General features: G+C 39.6%; 1 protein-coding gene across 1 annotated transcript in view; it reads left to right on the top strand.

The window, feature by feature from the left end:
• CDH23 (cadherin related 23) overlaps window positions 1-20,635 on the top strand; it is a 375,051-nt gene that overhangs the window by 68,443 nt on the left and 285,973 nt on the right. The window contains exon 5 of the mRNA XM_083364767.1: window positions 16,874-17,023. Within this exon, the coding sequence (XP_083220893.1) occupies window positions 16,874-17,023 (150 nt within the window). The remainder of the gene's footprint in view (window positions 1-16,873; window positions 17,024-20,635) is intronic.

The raw sequence follows: 20,635 nt of genomic DNA, 5'->3' as shown, positions 1-20,635 counted from the left end.
TGAATGAGAACTGAATTGCAGTCAAAATATTTGAACAAGTGAATGGACAAATGAGCCAGTTGGAGGTGGGACCCCAGAAAGGAAAGATGAGAAGTCTAAAATTTAAAAGGCAAAATTTGAAGTGCTGTAGATCTAGTTTTGCAGATATAGAAAGGCATGAAATGGTGTAGCAGGTATTGTTGGTGTAAACTAGTTTTAGGTGTATCTCCTTATCTAGCTTCATCAATTTCTTCGGCTTAGTATTTATTTCTCTTTTTTTCTGCACTTTGCATAAGATTGCCTACTCCATAAGGGAACAGCATAGTGGAAATGTACATATACGTATGTATGTATAGAAAATCTTCCAGAATTCCCCCCCACACCTTTTCCTGCAGGGCCAGTATGTGCCAAGTGGAGATGGTTGTGATCTAGCCTAAGCCATGTCCCTTCTGCTGGGCAGCTGATAACGGTTTTAATATTTATATTTGCTCTCAGCCATCTCCCGGGGTTCAAAGGCTCCACTAAACTAGGAGCAAAGAAAGCAGCATGCAGGCAGAAACAACAACAATCATGAAATAAATAAATAAGGAAGAAGAAAAAAATAATATCTCTCCCAACGGGCAGATGCATTCCAGTTCTTGAGATTTCACATGGGGAAGCTGAGCCACCGAAGGAGCTACCAATTAACGATGGCAAATATCAACAGGCTGATCTGTTTTCCCAGCTGGAAAGGAATTAAATAAGCCCACTCTTTTCTACATATGCTGGGGGCTTCTTTTGATGTTCAACATTATTCTGTCTTCCTGACAAAACCACTCTTTTCAAGGACCCAGAAAATCCACAGCAGCTTATCACGATGGAAGGATTTTGTTTCTACCCCAGTGATAGAACAGGATTCCACAGATACATTCCAGTCAAATGTACTGAAGAAAAATAAAGATATTTTTGTGGCTTTCTGAAAATAGGCCCCTTTTTTAGGCCCAAAAAGCTAGTGCAATCCTTAGCTGCATGAAAAGAGGCATAGAATCAAAATCATGTGAAGTATTGGTACTACTATATAAATCCTTAGTAAAACCACACCTGGAATACTGCATCGAGTTTTGGTCACCACATTACAAAAAAGATGTTGAGACTTTGGAAAAAGTGCAAAGAAAAGCAACAAAAAAGATGTTGAGACTTTGGAAAAAGTGCAAAGAAAAGCAACTAAGATGATTAAAGGCCTGGAGATGAAAACATATGAAGAACGGTTGCAGGATTTGAGAATGGCTACTCTAGACAAAGAAGGATAAGGTGGGACTTGATAGTATATTCCAATATTTGAGGGGCTGCCACAAAGAAGAATGGACCAACTTATTTTCCAATGCACCAGAAGGCAAGACAAGAAGCAATGGGATTCCGGTTTGCGCGTGCGGTGCTTCCAGACGTGCAGGAAGAATCTGCTCCCTGCCGTCGGATCTTTCTTTTTTGGAGGACCCTGAAAAGGGTCGAAAAATGCCCTGGAGGGGTGACTACTGCAAGGAGGACCTCCCTGGGATCGCGGAAGGGCAGTAGCCCTCCACTTGAATCCGGAGCAGCTCCTTTGGCCTGAAGAAGAAGAGACCGGCCATGAAGATGGCTGATCATTAAGCCACACCCTGCCGAAAGCCAAAAGCACTACCTAGCACTAAGAAGCAATCTGGAGGAACTGGGTGAGACTTTACTTTTCTTATTCCCCTAATCACCTTCCTGTGAAACTTTTTCGAAAATTGCCTCCCCCTCCTTTGAGGAGGGGAACAAATTTTAAAGCCTTAAAGCCTTAAAAGAAAATCAAGTAATTCAGCAAAGAAATTAAGCAATTTTATCTCTACTTACTAAAAAGCTCCTATTTTTTGGTGGGGACCTACTACTCTATTTTCTCTTTAAGCGGTGAATTAAGGAAAAAAATATGGACTAATGCTATAAAAGTGTTATATTAATTTGGAAAAAAAATCTTACATCGCATTCCATATGCTATTGATGACATCTTGTGGCGAAACCTGGTACAGCAAGTAAATTTTTTCTCTACTGACTGAATGACAGAGCTCTCCTTGACATCACTTTTAAAGATAAGTGTGGGAACACCTGGCACTGAAAACAACTCTTTTGGAGGTGGATAATCTTTGACTTTTATTACAATAGCCTCCATGGAAGATTTAGCTGCAAACAACAACAAAATTGATGAATACATCCCACCACTTAACTACAAACTAATACCAGACATGATTTTGGTAATGACAGAGCAAATTAAAGCCAAACTGCAAGAAAAATCTGACAATTTAAAACCACCAAATCAAACTATGACCTTAAATGAGGAACTGACAGTCCAAAAGCAAATAGAAGAAGTGGAAACTAACACTAAAATAGGAGACTTCAAAGAACAACAAATGCAACCTACAGAGAACCCTAAAGTCCAAATTTCAATGTCAACTACAAAACTTACAACTCAAAAAGCAATAGCACCCGGAGAAAGCAACATTAAGAGTGAAGACATTAAAGGCCTTTAAATACACTATATTGAGAATTCAGCTAATCAAATGACAACCACAACACCAGCTACTACTTTCTACCTAACCCAGATGGAATTGGAAGAAGAAAAAGATCTGACTGATCTAATGACAACTATATTACATCAATCATCAAAAACTGAAGACTTAAAGCAAAACTTCAGTGGTTACAAAGGGGACATTTTCTTTCCAAAACTGACATTTGGATGCTCTCCCTGGATTCAAATAAGGGGTACAGGAAGAAAGGGAGATACATTTGAGAATTTAAAGATGCCAAAAGGGAAGCCTGATTGGCACAAAAGGAAGGCAAGAGTTAGATTTAAAAAATTGAACTTGTTTCTTCTTTCGGATTCCTAAGGATACAGTTTAAAAATATCTCTTAATGGATTAAGGGGAATCTCTAAAAAATATAACTGATTTTACATTTAGGTTTTAGATCTGTAAGGGAAAACAAAATTAAACTTCTAGAATACAATTCTGAACTATGTTATAGAATGTGGAATGATATAACGAAAGATAGCATTTTAACAATTGATGAATGGCTAAGACGACATACAGAATATATTAACTGTAATGATATAGACAGAAACTCATCTTGTATTTAACTTTTAAAGTAAAGTTGGTTATTAGAATCAATATATTAGATCTCTAAAGGAAAACAGAATTAAGCTTTTAGAAGATAATTTTGAACTATACTATAGAATCTACAATCTTATAACAAAAGATAGTATTTTAATAATTGTTGAACGGTTAAGACAAAAAAATATTTTTCTAATAATTGGTGATCTGTTAAGATGAAAACTAGACTTTACTGATAAAACATAAGAATGTTTTGTAATGAACAATGTAAGTTTTGTAGGCAAGAGAATTATTTTTTATTAAAATAGGGAATTGTGGGTTACCCAAAAATTAAGCTTTCTTTTTTATATTATAAGCTACTCTAGAGTATTTTATTGCAATTAAGTAAAACTTAAAAACAGGATATTGATATGTATTAGTGAAAATATGTTGAAAATTCTGTTAATGGACTAGGTCACAACTAGAAATGCATTAATTTGATTATTTTGACGATGTGATAACTAAGGGAATCAGAGAGGGAATCCTTGTTGATGCAACCTGAACTATTTACAAACAACTGGTTATTTGTTACTTTGACTACCCAACCACCGTATTGTTTCACAAATGCATGTATATGTAAATATTAAACAATTAATAAAACTTGTATATATATATATATATATATATATATATATATATATATATATATATATATATATATATATATATATATATATATATATATATATATATATATATAAAGAAGCAATGGATGGAAACTAATCAAGGAGAGAAGCAACCTGGAATTCAGGAGAAAGGATTATTTTTAAAGGCTACACATAGGTCCAACTGTATTATAGGAACAAAAAAGGCAAAATGATACAAATCTCATAAGATACTCACTCTGAATGTTATTAAGTACAAACTCTGGAATATGCTGTCCTAAAACATAAGTCACATTTTGTATCAGCTTTATACCAGAAGTTCTATGAAGTCGTTCAAAGGGTGCACTAATAACATTTTACTACATAATTACTAAGAGTTCCTAGTAAATGCCTCTAAGCACACTACTATAATCACTCAAATCTTTGACTTCCAAGAAGTGTTTTATTCAGATAATATACTCTTTAGCAAGAGGAGAACAATATTTTGATACAATCTCCAAATTTATTTCAGTACCTTCCTTCCTTCCTGATTAATGCTTTGGGTATAGGGCAGGGGTGTCAAACTCAATTTCATTGAGGGCCGCATCAGCATTGCGGTTGCCCTCAGGGGGCCGGGTGGGTATGGCCAGGGTGGGTGTGGCCTACTGGGTGGGCATGGCTAGAGTGGGTGTGGCCTACTGGATGGGCGTGGCCAGCTCTACATCGTTTGCCTCAAGGGTGCCTATGAGGGCCTGGGCAGGAGTGGGACAGATATGAGGGTCTCTGGCATGAGGAGGGTCTCTGGGCCAGGGCCAAGGCAGTGGGGGCCGTTTCCTCACTGTTTCCAGGATGGCTTCGCAGGCCGCATGAAACCACTTCGTGGGCCGGATCCGGCCCCTGGGCCTTGTGTTTGACATGTCTGGTATAGGTGGATGGTTCCAGTTATTTTCTAGTCATCATTGCGTCTTGACATATATTAAGTAGTCTGGATCCCACTTAATTTTTTTAGAGCTTTCTTTTTGTTTCCCCTTGAGTTTACAGACAAATATCTAGTAATTGGGGTCCCGGGCAAACTTTACTACATTGATACTAATTGCTCTCAATTAGAGACTGCATAGAATTGCATACGTGAACCACAATATATATGTTTAATGTTAACCTTGTAATCTTTTGAAGTAGATTCATTACAGAGTATGGAACAGCCTTTTGAAGTAGCTTCATTATGGAGAGTGACATTCAGAAACACGTTAGAAAGAATCACTTGGCAAACCTTGGCAGCATCACCTGGCTCATGTTTTTGATCTGAACTTTGAAGAATTGTATCGGGGAACATTCTCTTTCATTCTGGAAATGCATTATTTTCAGGCACATCTCATATCTGAATTCATGATTGCTGGGTTCTTAGTGTTCTCTGAGCTTGCTTCCCTTCCAGTATGCATTCCATTACCAGGCTAGACAACATCAGCAATGCACAGAGGAGTAGAGTTTGCTGGCTATGTATTTATATGAGATAGCTTGATTAGGGTATTGTTTCATGATTATTCTTGCTTATCAGTGCCTTTACTAATTGTGTACCATGAAGTCGGCAACCATTTCTAGCAAACATATAGATTTTTCTCCATGATGATCTGTCCGTAACCTGGTCTTTCAGATCTTCCAATGTTGCATTCATCACCGCTGAAAGTGAATCCATCCACCAAGCTGCTGGACATCGTCTTTATTTCCCTAATTTCACATTTCCAAGCATTAGAGCTTTCTCCAGAGAGTTAAGTCTTCATATAATCTGTCCATAGTTGGATAATTTGAGTCTTGTCATTTGTGCCTCACGTGGCAACTCTGGATCCAGATTTGTTTGATGATCCATTTGCTTGTTGTTGTTGTTGTTGTTTTACTGTTCAAGACTGTCAGGAATCTTATGTTACCCAGAGATTAAAAGTATCAGTACTCTTCCTATTCTGCTTCTTTGGAGTCCAGTCTGGTGCTAGTTTCTGTTTATTTGGGTATTGGATAAGATCCCCGTGAAAAGAATCAAGTTCAGCAATTCCACCCGGAGCTACTTAAATTCTTCACTATCGCATCCTCATCTAAACGATTCTGATTCAAAGGAGGAGGAATGAACAATTATAGGAGAGTCTCCAGTTCCTATTTTATGAAGTTTTAGAGTCCTAGAAATAGGTGTAGCATTAGAATGAGAGAAGCTACTATGTATTAAATCAGACCATCAGGCCATCTTGCTCAGCATTGCCAAGCTGACTGGGAGTAATTCTCCAGCATTTCAGAAAGGAGTTTACAAATATCTCACCCCTTGTCAACACTGACTAAAACCAATCGCTAAGGTAGGAGGTGAACCACTGGCACACAGTGCCTCCCACTCCTAACACCCGCAATCAGTCTAAAATATACTGGTTGACAGTACAAAATCTACTGAGAGATCAAGGATCACTAGGAACTAAGGAGAAATTTCCTCACAGTGAGAACAATTAACCAAAGGAATGGGTTGCCTTCAGAAGTTGTGGGTGTTCCATTACTGGACATTTTTAAGAAGAGATTGGACAGCTATTTGTCCAGAAATGGTATGGGGTCTCTTGCTTGTGTAAAGGGTTGGACTAGAAGATCTCCAAGGGCCCTCCCAACTCTGTTATTCTATACTCTATTATTATAACAGAATATCACCCCCATACCAATTCCAATAAAGGTTATCAGCAAGTACAACCAACTCTGCCTTGCTACTATAACCTGGCCTGAAGCCAAACTGAAATGGGTCCAGATAATCTGTTTCCTCCAAGATCCCTTCTAGCTGTCATCCAACCACCTTTTCCACAACCTTCTGTAGAAAGAGAAGATTACAAATGTTCCAGGGCTTACACAAACTTGCTTTCAAACGTCTTATCCATACTATAGTCACTCTTCGCAAAAAGGCATGACATCGTAATCCTTGGCTGTGCTTTTTCTGTGGATTCTGTGGTTTTGCCCTTTGATAGACACAATGCTTATAGCAGCACCCCAGCAATCTTTCCAGATGCAAAACAGATGCTGTGGCTAGAATTACATGTCCTCCAAAGCAAGGCTATTTACTGTAAATGAGGAAATACAGTCTAATGTAATCCCACCATACAAATGATTAACCTTTCTGCACTCAAGAACAATAATTCCGTTGTTTCAGAACTGCTGAGGAAAGTAAAATTATAATTGAGCCTACGATACATATTTGGGGATTTCTGAGGCAAGGCATTATTCCCATTGTTTTTTAAAGAAAAGGGTGGCAAACTCATGTCTTAGTGCCCTTGATTTTTGACAGCTGACCTTTCAGGTCTGGATTTAGTTTAGTGCAGGGGTCTTCAAACTTGGCCCTTTTATGACATGTGGACTTCAACTGGCATGCTGGCTGAGGCATTGTGGGAGTTGAAGTCCACAAGTCATAAAAGGGCCAAGTTTGAAGAGCCCTGATCTACTGGGATATTATACTCCATCTCCTGTAGCTTTTTAATCAGCACACATCCTACCTGAAGAACAACAGTTCTTCATAATTTCCTGTAGCAGTCTACTTTTCAAAATATTCAGAGCAATATTTCTGAGGCTTTGCTTTCCATAAGCTGCCAGATTCTTGGATCAAGAACTTAGTCATCTTTATCTGTTTCTGAGATATTATCTTTGCCTCTGGTACTATATGAATATCAATATTATTTTAGCTCTCTTCTGCTGCATTCTTTATTGTTGGAATTGGTAGGGGGAGGAGGGAGTTAGAAATGGAAAGAGGGATTCTCTAGCCATGTCACCCATTTCTCAGCTGTCACGCTCTGCCAGTTTTTGCTATTAGTGCCCTTTCGTGCATTTAATTGGTCCCTCCTTCCAACAAGACCGACTCCATTTGGGGGAAAATTGGAAATTCAGCTCCAACAGTTTTTTCAGAGTTATTGTAATGTGCTCAACTGGGTTGGGCTGTGGCAAGGAATACAATGTTTGGTATGGAGATTGCAGAGTGTCAATATTTGTGGAGAACAAAACTGTATTTTGCTCAATTAATTCTCAAAAATGCTGATGCTGCTTTCCTTTTGCATCAATGGCCTGGGTATTTCCATTTAGTACAAGCCTTCTGCTGGTTGCTAAATACTTATTAGTCCAAAAAGTTATTTTTAAAATTTTAAGTTTCGTAATAATTATTTGGAATTAATGCATTAGGAAGATTCAAGAACCTGCCACTAATCTAGCTATCTTCAAATTGCATAGAAAGGCATCCATTTCTTGCTTGAAATTAGGATTCTTTAGTCCAGGGGTTTTTAAACTTGGCCCTTTTATGACTTGTGGACTTCAACTCCCAGAATTCCTCAGCCAGGCATGCTGGCTGAGGAATTCTGGGAGTTGAAGTCTACAAGTCAAAAAAGGGCCAAGTTTGAAGACTCCTGCTCTAGTCAATAGGTGAAAAATGCAGGGAGCAGAATTTGCTAAAAATCGGGGGGGGGGGGCTGTATATCCAAACCAGAATCAATGTTTAAGAAAGAAACATGTTGCTCCAGGAATGGGTATATTTTCCTCTGGAGGAAGTATTTAAGCAAAATGTCTGTGGAAATTCTCAGTAATCTAGGTCATAGTTGTCTGAAAGGTGCTTTTTCAGAAGGCAACTGGACTGTTTTTCCTTGAGGAAGGAGAAGAAAATGTTTCACTTCTCATCCAGGAAGCTGAATGACCTGATGAAGCTTCTTGGATGAGAAGTGAAACATTTTCTTCTTCTTCCTCAAGGAAAAAAAAACCAGTCCAGTTGCTTTTTGAAACAGAACCTTTGAGATATTTAAGTAAGAGTTGGGCAACCATCTCTCCTCACAGGAATATTGCAAGAGGGTCTGGCATTGCAGATTGTGCCAGAAATTGGGAGGAAAACTAGATTATCTCTAGGAACATTTGGTTTATACAGTAATTCTGTGAGGAAAATTTTGTACATACGTGGTGGGTATGTAAGTTTTTAAAAGTAGGAATGTGTTCTATTCTGGCACAATAAAGGAACTGATCCGTTTAGAAAGCCCCAGATTAAATCTAATTTGGACTTCAATTCGCATTACCTCATCTGCACGTGGCATGTTGTCTGCTAATGACTGAAATTCTCATCCAATGTTTCTGAAGGCACCAGGATAGTGAAGCTGTCTACATGGGATGTCTTTCCTGAAGATAAATAGCTCTGAAAATAAATACCTGCGTAGAGTTTGAACTCAGTGGAAATCATTTGATAAATGGCTAACATCCTTGAAAGTGGAAAACAACTATGAAATGTACAAAGTCTTAGTTTGACCGATTCAAGACCTTCCTGATGATTTCACTTTGGCAGCTGGCTTGATGGCAATCATTCCTTATAGCAGGGGTGTCAAACTCAATTTCATTGAGGGCCGCATTAGCATTGCGGTTGCCCTCAGGGGGCTGGGTGGGTGTGGTAAGGGTGGGCGTGGCCTAATGGGTGGGCATGGCTAAAGTGCATACGGCCTACTGGATGGGCGTGGCCAGCTCTACATCGTTGGCATCAAGGGTGCCTATGGGGACCTGGGCAGGAGTGGGACAGATCTGAGGGTCTCTGGCAGGAGGAGGGTCTCTGGGCAGGGGCCAAGGTAGTGGGGGCCGTTCCCACACTGTTTCCAGGATGGCTTCGCGGGCCGCATGAAACCACTTTGCGGGCTGGATCTGGCCCCCGGACCTAGTGTTTGACATGTCTGCCTTATAGTTTTGCATCAGTATCTGTCCAAAGGAATAAGGGAAGAAGTTAGCACAAGGGCCAGCAAGATTTTTTATGGTGTGAAAACCCAGTTCGCTTTGGAAGTATCTTTGTCAGGGCAGTGTGCTTACTAGCTAAAGCACTTCAATTAGAGGATACCAGCAAATATAATGTAATCATTATTTTAGCTGTTCTTTTGTTTTCAGTATCTTTTTTTCTTCACTAGCTATCTTGCGTGTCCAGAAGACCTGGAAAAGGACTTGAAAAATAGAAACATCAAACCAGATGCATAGCTTATTATCCTAATTCAGATCCAAAAGGGCATTTTTCTTTAAGTGAGACCATCTCATGACCTGGATAGGCCATATTCTTAATGCAACTTTAATAGCGGATTCTGTAGCTAGACCATTGTATAGGTCCAGGTTCCTTTAAGGCCTGTTCCTGGAATCTAATCATCTAATTATAAGTGTTGCATAAACTCAGGAACTACAGATGATTATGAAGATCCAACTCTAAGTCTAAGTGGGTTTTACAAAGGTAAAGGTAAAGGTTCCCCCGCACCTGCGTGCTAGTCGTTTCCGACTCTAGGGGCCGGTGCTCATCTCCGTTTCAAAGCCAAAGAGCCAGCGCTTGTCCGAGGACGTCTCCGTGGTCATGTGGCCGTCATGACTAGACACTAAAGGTGCACGGAACGCTGTTACCTTCCCACCGTAGTGGTCCCTATTTTTCTACTTGCATTTTTACGTGCTTTCGAACTGCTAGGTTGGCAGAAGCTGGGACAAGTAACAGGCGCTCACTCTGCTATGATTCAACCCGCCAAACTGCCGACCTTCTGATCGACAAGCTCAGCGTCCTAACCCACTGAGCCACCGCGTCCCTTTGGGTTTTACTAGCAACTAACAAATAATGAATTATCTTGGACCATCATAGATTCCGCTATTAAAGTGATTGCCAAAATAATATTCAATGAAAAGAAGTCTTATCATCTTAGAATCAGTGGGCCTTCTGAGTAAATATAATAAACACTGAGATGCCAACATGTCAAGAAAAAATGAATTCTTGCTTTTTTCCTTGCCTCAATTTATGCTGATGGATGGTTTCATATAAACTTAGTAAATGCTAACTTTGGGTTTCAGATGCTGATTATCTATTATTGATAACAGTTGGCATTAGGAAGAAAATTCTTAATGGTACACAATCCGCATGTGACCCTCATGGGGAAAATGCTTTACAACCCTCAGGAATCTTTCACTGCATCTCACTGTAGAGCAGTGAATGATAGAATATTTTGCTACATGACCTTAGTAGATAGACAGATTAATATTTTATATAAATAAATAGGGAGGTGGAATGTTTCAGTCATTGCAGTCTTCAGTCTGGGCCTTGAAGGTTTCAGCATTTTGTGCCCTTAAAATAGACAAATAGCTAGTGCAGTTGATACAACAAGGGTGTCCTATGCCCCCAAAACTAGGATTAGAGATAACACTTGCTATCAACAACTACCTTTGTTGATTTTGTATCAACAGCAGTATCCAAATAGTATTTGAAAACAGCACTTTTATTAAGGAAAAATCAGGACTAGCAGATTTCCAGACTCCTTATTTCTAGGCTGGATTTGTCAGTTGCATTTGTTTGACCCAGAAAGTCAAAGAACCAGACCAAAATAAGTATAACAAAGTTTATTTTCTTAACATAGAGAATTGTATTTCTATTTATTTGTTTTCTAGAGGGAAAACAAAATACAATATATTGCATGTTATGAAATACAAACTAAACAACCAATCAACAATTAGCACATTACTTATGCTAACTTCACACATGGCTTTCTTATCACATTTACTCAGAACATCCTTTCACCTCTCTCCCCATAACTGTATCCCTGATCTTCTGAAGTGACTTTTCTTTTTTAATAATTCGTATTCTGCTAACTTCTAGGATCCAGAGCAGTAATGTGAAGTTGAAGTAACCCCCACTGAAAGGAAAGAAAATGTGATGTTTATTAATTGGGGGAAGTTATATAGTTGTCAAGGCTGAGCCAATGTAGATAGCACTGCAGCAATCCAGCCGGGAAGTGATTAGGACAGGGGTCCTCAAACTTGGCCACTTTAAGACTTGTGGACTTCAACTCCCAGAATTCCACAAGTCTTAAAGTGGCCAAGTTTGAGGATCCCTGGATTAGGACATGAGTGGCCATGTGCAAGGGCACCTTCCCACTCTCCCCCCATAGCTACAGTGGCTCCTGGTTCCTTGAGAAGCAGCAATGAATCCAGGAGGATCCCCAAATTATTCATCAGTTCTTTTTGTGAAGTGCTACCATATCAAGAATCAAAAATAACACATTTGAAAGGCCTGGAAACTAAAACATATGAAGAACAGTGGTAGGATTTGGGTTTGGCTAGTCTAGAGAGAAGAAGGACTAGAGGCAGGGGGCATGATAGCAGTATTTGAGAGACTGCCACAAAGAGGAGAGGGTCAACTTATTTGCCAAAGCACCAGAAGGCAAGACAAGAAACAATGGATGGAGACTTCCAATTTGCCGACACGGACACTGCGGACACTTGGAAGGTGACTCCGTCTTCCACATCCAATTTTCCTTCTCTGGGGGACCCTGGAAAGAGTTGAAAGTCACCCTGTAGGAGGACAAGAAAGGAGGGGACCATCACTTGATCGCGGGAGGGCGACAGCCCTTCCACTCGATCCGGGGCAGCCTCCAAACTGGCGGAGAAAAGACCAGCCGTAGCAATGCGGCTCATCATTAGGCTGCAGACAGCCGAAGTCATATCTACTATCAAACACTTTGAAAGCAACGTGGATGAAACTGAGTGAGATCTGATCTTTTCTTTACCCTAAGTACCTTCTTTTCCTGTAAAGGCTGTTTGAAGTCTCTTCCCCCTGTGAGGAGAGAGGGAAGAGAATTTCTATCCCACCCTCTAAGAGTAGCATCGTCTGACTACCCAAGGGAATCAAAGCATTAAAAAGCACAACTTTCATCTAATTGGATTTATATGTTCCTGAAACTTGGGGATCAAAATTTTTCCTATTTCTATTGGAGACTTTTGTTTTTATCTACAAAAAAGAAATAAAATTGGAGAAAGAATTAGAAAAATTCAAGACTTAAAAAACCCTAAATGGCATCGGTGACATCTTGTGGTGAAGCTTGGTATTGAAATTTGTTATTTCCTAAAAAGAGACTTGGCTCAAAGCCCAGACTTTCCATAAGACCTTCTTGACCTTGGTACCATCTGTGAGACACTTAGCTGTAAGAGAACAGCTGGGCAGCAAAATTGGCCTACTTGAACTGTGAATGTAAACCTTTACTGACTTTTGCTTAACAAATAACTTTTACTAGAAAGACTATTTACAAATAAGTGAAAGAAATGGATGAAGACCAGAAAAAGATTCTTTCTATGTTGAAAGCAATACATGAATCCATTCTTTTAGTTTGTGATAAAATAAGACCTAAAATCAAAGATTAAGATGCCAGCTTAGATGCACAAAGCCATATTTTGACTACAACCAAAGAACAAACAATGCAGAAGATAACAGAAGAAGCGGGACAACCAAATATTGAGACAGAGGACTGAATTGACCAACAAATACAGCTGATGGAAAATCCAGAAAAGGAATTGACAACATTGAAAATGGAAATGACTTTCTATATAAATCAGAAGAAATTTGAGAAAGAAGTAGAACAGATTGAACTGAAGACAAATATATTAGAGCAAACATGGTGAACTGGAATAACAGGGAGACAATTTAATGAATACAAATGGGCTAGTCCTTCCAGAAAACTGGCAATCAAATGGTCTACTTTAATTCAAATAACTTATATAAGGATAGAGGGAGATTTATTTGATGATTTAAAGGCGCTGATATGGAAACCTAGTTGACAAAGGAAGAAAGATAGAATAAGGGGATTTTGGGATTTCAACTGGGATTTTGACTCATTAGAGTGGATTTTATATTGCCAATTAGTGAGTTAAAGGGAGATGTTGAGACAAGGGGAATTTTGGTTATTAGGTTTCAAATATTTGGAAACCAGTTGAAAATAAGGATTTTATTGGTTTAATATTTAAAAATTAGACGTAAAAGGTAAGAGAAAATTAAATATTATGAATATGTTTGATTTATTGATTAACCCAGGCAATATATATAATGGTTTTGATTTATTAAAGGAGATATTGTGTTATTAAGTAGATGATTTAATATGGTGGGAAATAGATAACTCTTAGGAAATAGAACAAGATTATATTTAAATAGATAAAATGTGTATTTTGGATATTATAGTTTGTTACAAAGTGAGATAAGGGAAATTTTGGTTACCCAAAGTCTGAAAATTATAAATATCAAAGGTTAAATTGGAATATTGATAAGAAATTAAATCTGAGTAAAAATCAATAACAGGATATGGATTGTTTATGAAGATTGAATGTAATTAAGATATGTATAAGCTAAAAAATTATTGATAATGTAATAATGATGTTCCTATTGAGTTGATATAATTAGAAATGTACTAACCTGAATATGAGAGAATAATTGTTAAGGGAAAAAGAGAAGAAATATTTGATGTTGTAGCCTGAGATATGCACTAAGATTTTGTTATTGAGCTATTGATTAACCCAGTCACCACGTTGCTTTTTAAATATTCAAATGTAAAATTGGAAAAATTAATAAAATATTATTAAAAAAAGAAACAATGGATGGAAACTAATCAAGAAGCAACCTAGAACTCACGGTTACTGGTGGGACAATACTGGAAGAAGGATAGTTTGCCTACTATAGAAGAATGGGTGTTTAAAGTTTCGAATCTTGCAGAAATACTTATTTGATGCTTATTTCTGCTTATTTGAAGGATCATTCACAAGAAAGATATATTTCAGTTTGGAGGAGATGGATAGATTATATTCAGAATAAATATGGGACTAAAAAGTTCCATTTAGCTTATGAGTAGATTTTAGAGAGATATTGTTATTAATTTTAGTGTTAGTACTTTGCATGTATCTGTGTTAAAGGGGAGTTAAAGCACATTATGAATTTGGTTAATTTTATATTATGGATATTTTTTTTAGTTAGAATATGATTATTATAACTATAACCCTGTATTTAGCTCTGGGAAGGGGGGGAAGGGGGTGGTTTGGGGTGGGTGGGTTTTGGGGATGTATTGTAAAATCTTTTTTTGTAAAACTCTTTAATAAAAAGAAGAAGAAGCACCCTAGAACTAAGGAGAACTTTTGTAACAGCCTTCAGAAGCTGTGGGTGCTCCATCACTGGACGTTTTTAAGAAGAGACTGGACAGCCATTTGTCTGAAATGGTATAGGGTCTCCTGCTTGAGCAGGGGGTTGGACTAGGAGACCTCCAAGGTCCCACCCAGCTTTATTCTGACTGATTGACTAACTGACTGATTGATTGATTCAAAAGCTATTCCATCTTGCTAGAACAGAGTCAGAGATGTTTCCTCCCCATTTGGAGTCTCACAATCTCCAGGCACTGTACTAGCACTGGAATGGCCCCCTTTGGTGAGCCAAGGGTAGAGATGTATAGCAGGGTGCATGACTTTCCCCAGCATAGATATTCACATAGATATTCAAGAGGATCAGTAAAAGGGCCAAGGGCTAAGGCACACCTCATTGCAGGGGCTTAGGGCTGGATCAACTGGAAAGGGCCATGGAGAAAGGAGAAGAACGACTGAAAATCCGTGCTTGCACTTCCATCTCCCAAAGCCCAGAAAAGAAATCAGAAACTTGAGAATTTTCACTAGTCACCCATTGTGCCTGGTGAAATACACAAAAGAAGAAGAGAAAATATATGTATTTGCGTAATCAGGTGAGAAGATTCTGAGAACCCCCTCAGTGTTCTCACAGATTTATCCTGTTCAATCTCTTCCAGGTTATTTTCCCCACCACTATTCTAGCTATTGATTGCATTCAACATTGATTGAAATAAAAATCCCAGCTAACTTTCCACCATTCCGAGAAAGAATGTAATCGGCACAGTAGCTGAACTGACCAAAAAGTCCCTGTAAAACTTGTCTGATGTGTTTATTATAACAAGGTTGGCAAAATAGACAATGGCAATTCCACTCTGACCAGCTGATTCAAGTGAGAAGATTTCATCTTCTGCTGCTTTTTTCTGCTGAAAAAAGAGAGCATTTACTAAATCAGGGGTGTCAAACTCTCAACGTCATGTGACATCTCACGACATACTGTATTGCGACTTTTGCCCCATTGCCGGCAATGGGGTGGACGTGGTTTTGGCATGACGCATCCAGCCCACGGTTCGGCAGTTTGACACCCCTGTACTAAATCAATAAAGGAAATTTGTTTGGGAAATGGGAACTAATAAATATTGGTAAATATTTATTATTGTTAAAATGGACTACCATAATTATTTTTCTACCAACAGAGCAATATTTTGGTAGGAAATGATATCACTTTAGATCAGGGTCTAAATGTGTCTACCTGAGGAATTCTAGGAGTTGAAGTCCACATGTCTTAGTTCAGTGGTGGGATTCAAATATGTGAGCAACAAGTTCTCTGCATGGATGCCATTTCTGGAAGTCCATTCTGGGCCTGGGCAACAAAAAAAGTAGCTACCAGTTCTGCCGAAGTGGTGCGAACTGGCTGAATCCCACCACCGTCTTAGTTGCCAAGATTGAGAAACGCTGCTTTGCATCAACAGCAGAATAAATGCCTTCTAAACTGACTATAAAATCACCGTTGAAAGATATTTCAAGGATGTGCTTCTTTATCAGGCCATTTCCATACCTATACTGTATAATTTCAGTAATAAATATTTAGCAGTATTCTTCAGTAGTATTATCTGCACTTCTACGTTGATTCTTCACTGTGAGGTTCAGCAAGATGGATCATACTGAAACACTGGCTGCTGGCATTGATTACCAACATCAGGCAATTGGCCCTAAGAAGCTGATCTGACTTGTGCTCCAAGTTGGCAGTTCACCCAAATGTACACCCCACCCTCACATGCAACCATCTTGAATATTTAGTCTCTTCCCAAACTGCTATTTCCTCTTTATTTTGTTTTCTACCTCTTTTTTTGTCTGTTGAATTAGACAGATTCTTTAAGGTGTTTAGAGTGACTCACTCATTTATTTATTTATTTTAATTCCATTTATATCCCGCCCTTCTCCGAAGACTCGGGGTGGCTTACAAGCTTAGCAGTAGCCTTCCTTCTATGTATATGCCTGCTTATTAGGGCTTTCATACACCCCCCCAAGCGGCATTATTACAAAGTCAGCTTAATTGCCCCCAACAATCTGGGTCCTCATTTTACCTACCTTGGAAGGATGGAAGGCTGAGTCAACCTTGAGCCTGGTGGGATGCGAACCTGCACTAATTGCAGGCAGCTGGTGTTACTGAAGGAGGCATTAGCCCACTGCTCCACCAAGGCTCCATGCCAACAATGCATCCAAATTCATTGGCTTTAATATATTTACCTTTCTTTTTTTTCCCAGGGACTGAACAGTGTTTTTGAAGTTTACCTGGTGGGAAACAACTCCAATCATTTTATCATCTCTCCGACTTCAATCCAAGGAAAAGCAGACATTCGGATTAGAGTGGCAGTCCCCCTGGATTTCGAGACAATCCCTCGCTACGTATTTTCCGTAAGACTTCTCCAAATGTTGCGTGAACAGTATGGGGAGGTGGCAGAAAGTCAAGGGACTGAATAGGATTAAGCATTGTCCAGCTATGATATGGGATGTTGATATATATCTGATGGCTAATTTGTTTAGAGTAGACTTTGCAACAAAATAGTTTATTATTCTTCATTGTAGGAGATAAAGCAAAGATAGTAGGATGATTAAGGTGATTAGATATTCATAGCCACCAGTACAGATAGTCCTTGACTTACAATCATTCATTTAGTGACTGTTCAAAGTTACAGTGACATTGGAAAAGTGACTTACAACCAGTCTTCACGCTTATGACCATTGCAGCTTCCACAAGGGTCATGTGATCAAAATTCAGGTGTTTGGCAACCAGCACGGATTTACAATGATTGCATCATCCTGGGGTCATGTGATCATCATCAGATTCCCATCCAGGTTCCGCTAAGCAAAGTTAGAAGGCAGATTTGTTTAATGATGATGTCATTTGCTCAACAACTGCAGAATGGTCATAAAATCGGTCACAACTCACTTAAACAACTGCCTTGCTTAACCACAGAAATTCTGGTCCTAATTGTTGTCATAAGTCAAGGACTACCTGTATGGTCACCATTAACATCATCAAGAGTTCAGAACCTTTCAGGATGATGTTCCCAGTCCTTCTTCCCACAAACCTGTAAAACACACTAGTTCAGGGGTCTTCAAACTTGGCCCTTTTAGGACTTGTGGACTTCAACTCCCAGAATTCCTCGTGCCTGGCTGAGGAATTCTGGGAGTTGAAGTCCACAAGTCATAAAAGGGCCAAGTTTGAAGACCCCTGCACTAGCTATTACCCTGTATTGCAGGTGAATGCTGCTTTCAAGAATGTAGAGGCTCAGTTACTACAGTGTAATAACACAAGACCTTTCTTTAAATAAAATGTGCATAGAATTACTTGTCCATGAAGACTACTATAAACATACTTTTGGTGACATTTCTGTCTTCTTTCCTTGAAAACCATTCTACATTGTTTATTTAAAGATTCTCTCACTCTCCAGCCCAACCCTCAGAATCTTACTTTAGAAGTAGCTAACCTGTTTTATTCCTTTCCAATGTTGGAAAGTTACTATGAGTAATTTCCAATTTAGTTGGCACCCAGCATACACCCAGTTAATCTCTACATCCAGGTCAAAGCAAGCGCACACACCATTCAGTTCAGCTGGAAAAAAGTATAGCTTGATGTTTACTTAATAAACATCAGGAAATGTATTATAAACTGGTAAAACAGGGATTAAAGGTAAAAGTAAAGGTTCCCCCGCACACGCATGCTAGTCGTTTCCGACTCTAGGGGCCGGTGCTCATCTCCGTTTCAAAGCCGAAGAGCCAGCGCTTGTCCGAGGATGTCTCCGTGGTCATGTGGCCGGCATGACTAGACGCCAAAGGCGCACGGAACGCTGTTACCTTCCCACCGGAGTGGTCCCTATTTTCCTACTTGCATTTTTACGTGCTTTCGAACTGCTAGGTTGGCAGAGGCTGGGACGAGTAACAGGCGCTCACTCTGCTACGCGGCACTCGGGATTCGACCCGCCAAACTGCCGACCTTCTGATCGACAAGCTCAGCGTCCTAACCCACTGAGCCACCGCGTCCCTAAAAACAGGGATTAATAGCAGGCAAAAACAGAGAGAGACTTAAAGGACAGGCAATAATTTATATTTACTAAAAAGTGCAGCACTTTCAAGAGCCTCTGAAAACAATACTACAGATAATTTGCATGCCGAGTCCCAAAGGGACTTCAGTTATTCCCCGCTTTAACATAGAAGGAGCAGAATTGAGAGATAAGTAAGACAGCAGGTGATCCCTTCCCTATTCTGCACCGTTAAAGGAACAAATTGGTGGATGGGGATGATGCATCCAACATCCAGGTGTACATATTTGTATGAAATTGTTAAAATGCATTTGGTGTGTTTTCATAAATTTTTATAGTCCCCGTGCCATAGGCCAAGCAGCAGTGGAATCAGGTCATATGCCAGAATAGGCAGATGCTTAATGGAGCACAGCTGCAAAAAAAAAGTTTGTGTGTATATTAGCCCTTTTGCTGAATAAATCCCAGAATACTTATCAAGTTTGGCTGGAACACCTTGCAGGTTTTATGTTCATTGGCAGAATGACTTGTATGAGCCCTTCTTTTATAAAATATAAACCTTAACTGTATTGAACTTGAAATAATTTTTCTAGATTCTTGTTTTCATGTAACATGTTAACTGTAGCCATGTAGACGTGGAGGTTAGTTGTGTTATTTTAACAAATCACAAATGGAGTACTGGGGGTCTACAGTGCCTATACACTTTAAAAGATATTGCTTTGATGAGGGGCCTGTGAGCTAATTAGCTTAGCAATAAAAGAGAATGGAATTGCTTTGACACAATACAGATTAATGACCAACTGTCCGATTTGAATCTTAAGACCAAATCTTGAATACAAAAATAAATTACATAAATTACTTGCGGAGGAGAGGTGGGAATAGCCCTTTAATTTTTAAGTGAAAACAAAGAGCTAAGCATGCATTCATATGAGATGTCTCACTTTATGACTGCGTCACTTAGCAATGGCAATTCCAGTCCCAATTGCCATTGTTAACCAAAGATTACTGGTAATAAAAAAAAATACTCCTAGACTTGTTTGTTGGACGTGAGTGTTCCAAGTTTGTTCCCATGTTTGTTGGATATACATTGCCTTGGATATAATACAGTGGTGGGATTCAAATGTGTGAACAACCGGTTCTCTGTGTGGATGCCACTTCTGGAAGTCCATTCTGGGCCTGGGCAACAAAAAAATTAGCTACCGGTTCTGCCCAAGTGGTGCGAACCGGCTGAATCCCACCACTGATATAATATCCTTCAAATGCTTATTTTCATAATAATTACTTGTTGTGATTTATTTACCTGAAACCATTTTTATCCTGCCCTCCAGTCAAACATTTCCTAGAGAACCTAGGACAGACATGTCAAACACAAGGCCCGGGGGCCGGATGCGGCCCGCGAAGTGGTTTCATGTGGCCCGCGAAGCCACCCTGGAAACAGTGAGGGAACGGCCCCCACTGCCTTGGCCCTGGCCCAGAGACCCTCCTTCTGCCAGAGACCCTCAGATCTGTCCCACTCCTGCCCAGGCCCCCATAGGCAGCCTTGATGCCAACGATGTAGAGCTGGCCACGCCCACCCAGTAGGCCATACGCACTCTAGCCACGCCCACCCAGTAGGCCACGCCCACCCTGGCCATACCCACCCGGCCCCTTGAGGGCAACTGCAATGCTGATGAGGCCCTCAATGAAATTGAGTTTGACACCCCTGACCTAGGAAGTGCTCGCAAGCTTAAAAAGCAAAACATTGCACTGACAGAAGAAAGGAAAAAAAAAAAAGGATGGAGAAGAAAGAATTAAAACACTGATCTTGGAGGGCTGTTGTAGAATGACAAACTGGATACAGTTCAAGGAGAATTAGAATTGGATGGGGCCAGTCTCCGGGAATAGCCCCATCTCAACTTATCCCCCCTTAGGTCTGGCTTGATAAATTTGCCACAGTAATCCCTTATATCAAGGGTTGGCAACCTTTAGGTGTAATGGGTTTTTGTGC

This window comes from Vipera ursinii (genome assembly GCF_947247035.1).
Source record: "Vipera ursinii genome assembly, chromosome: 5".
Lineage (NCBI taxonomy): Eukaryota > Metazoa > Chordata > Lepidosauria > Squamata > Viperidae > Vipera > Vipera ursinii.
Note: the sequence above shows the minus strand (reverse complement) of the source record. Positions and strands in the feature narration are given on the sequence as shown.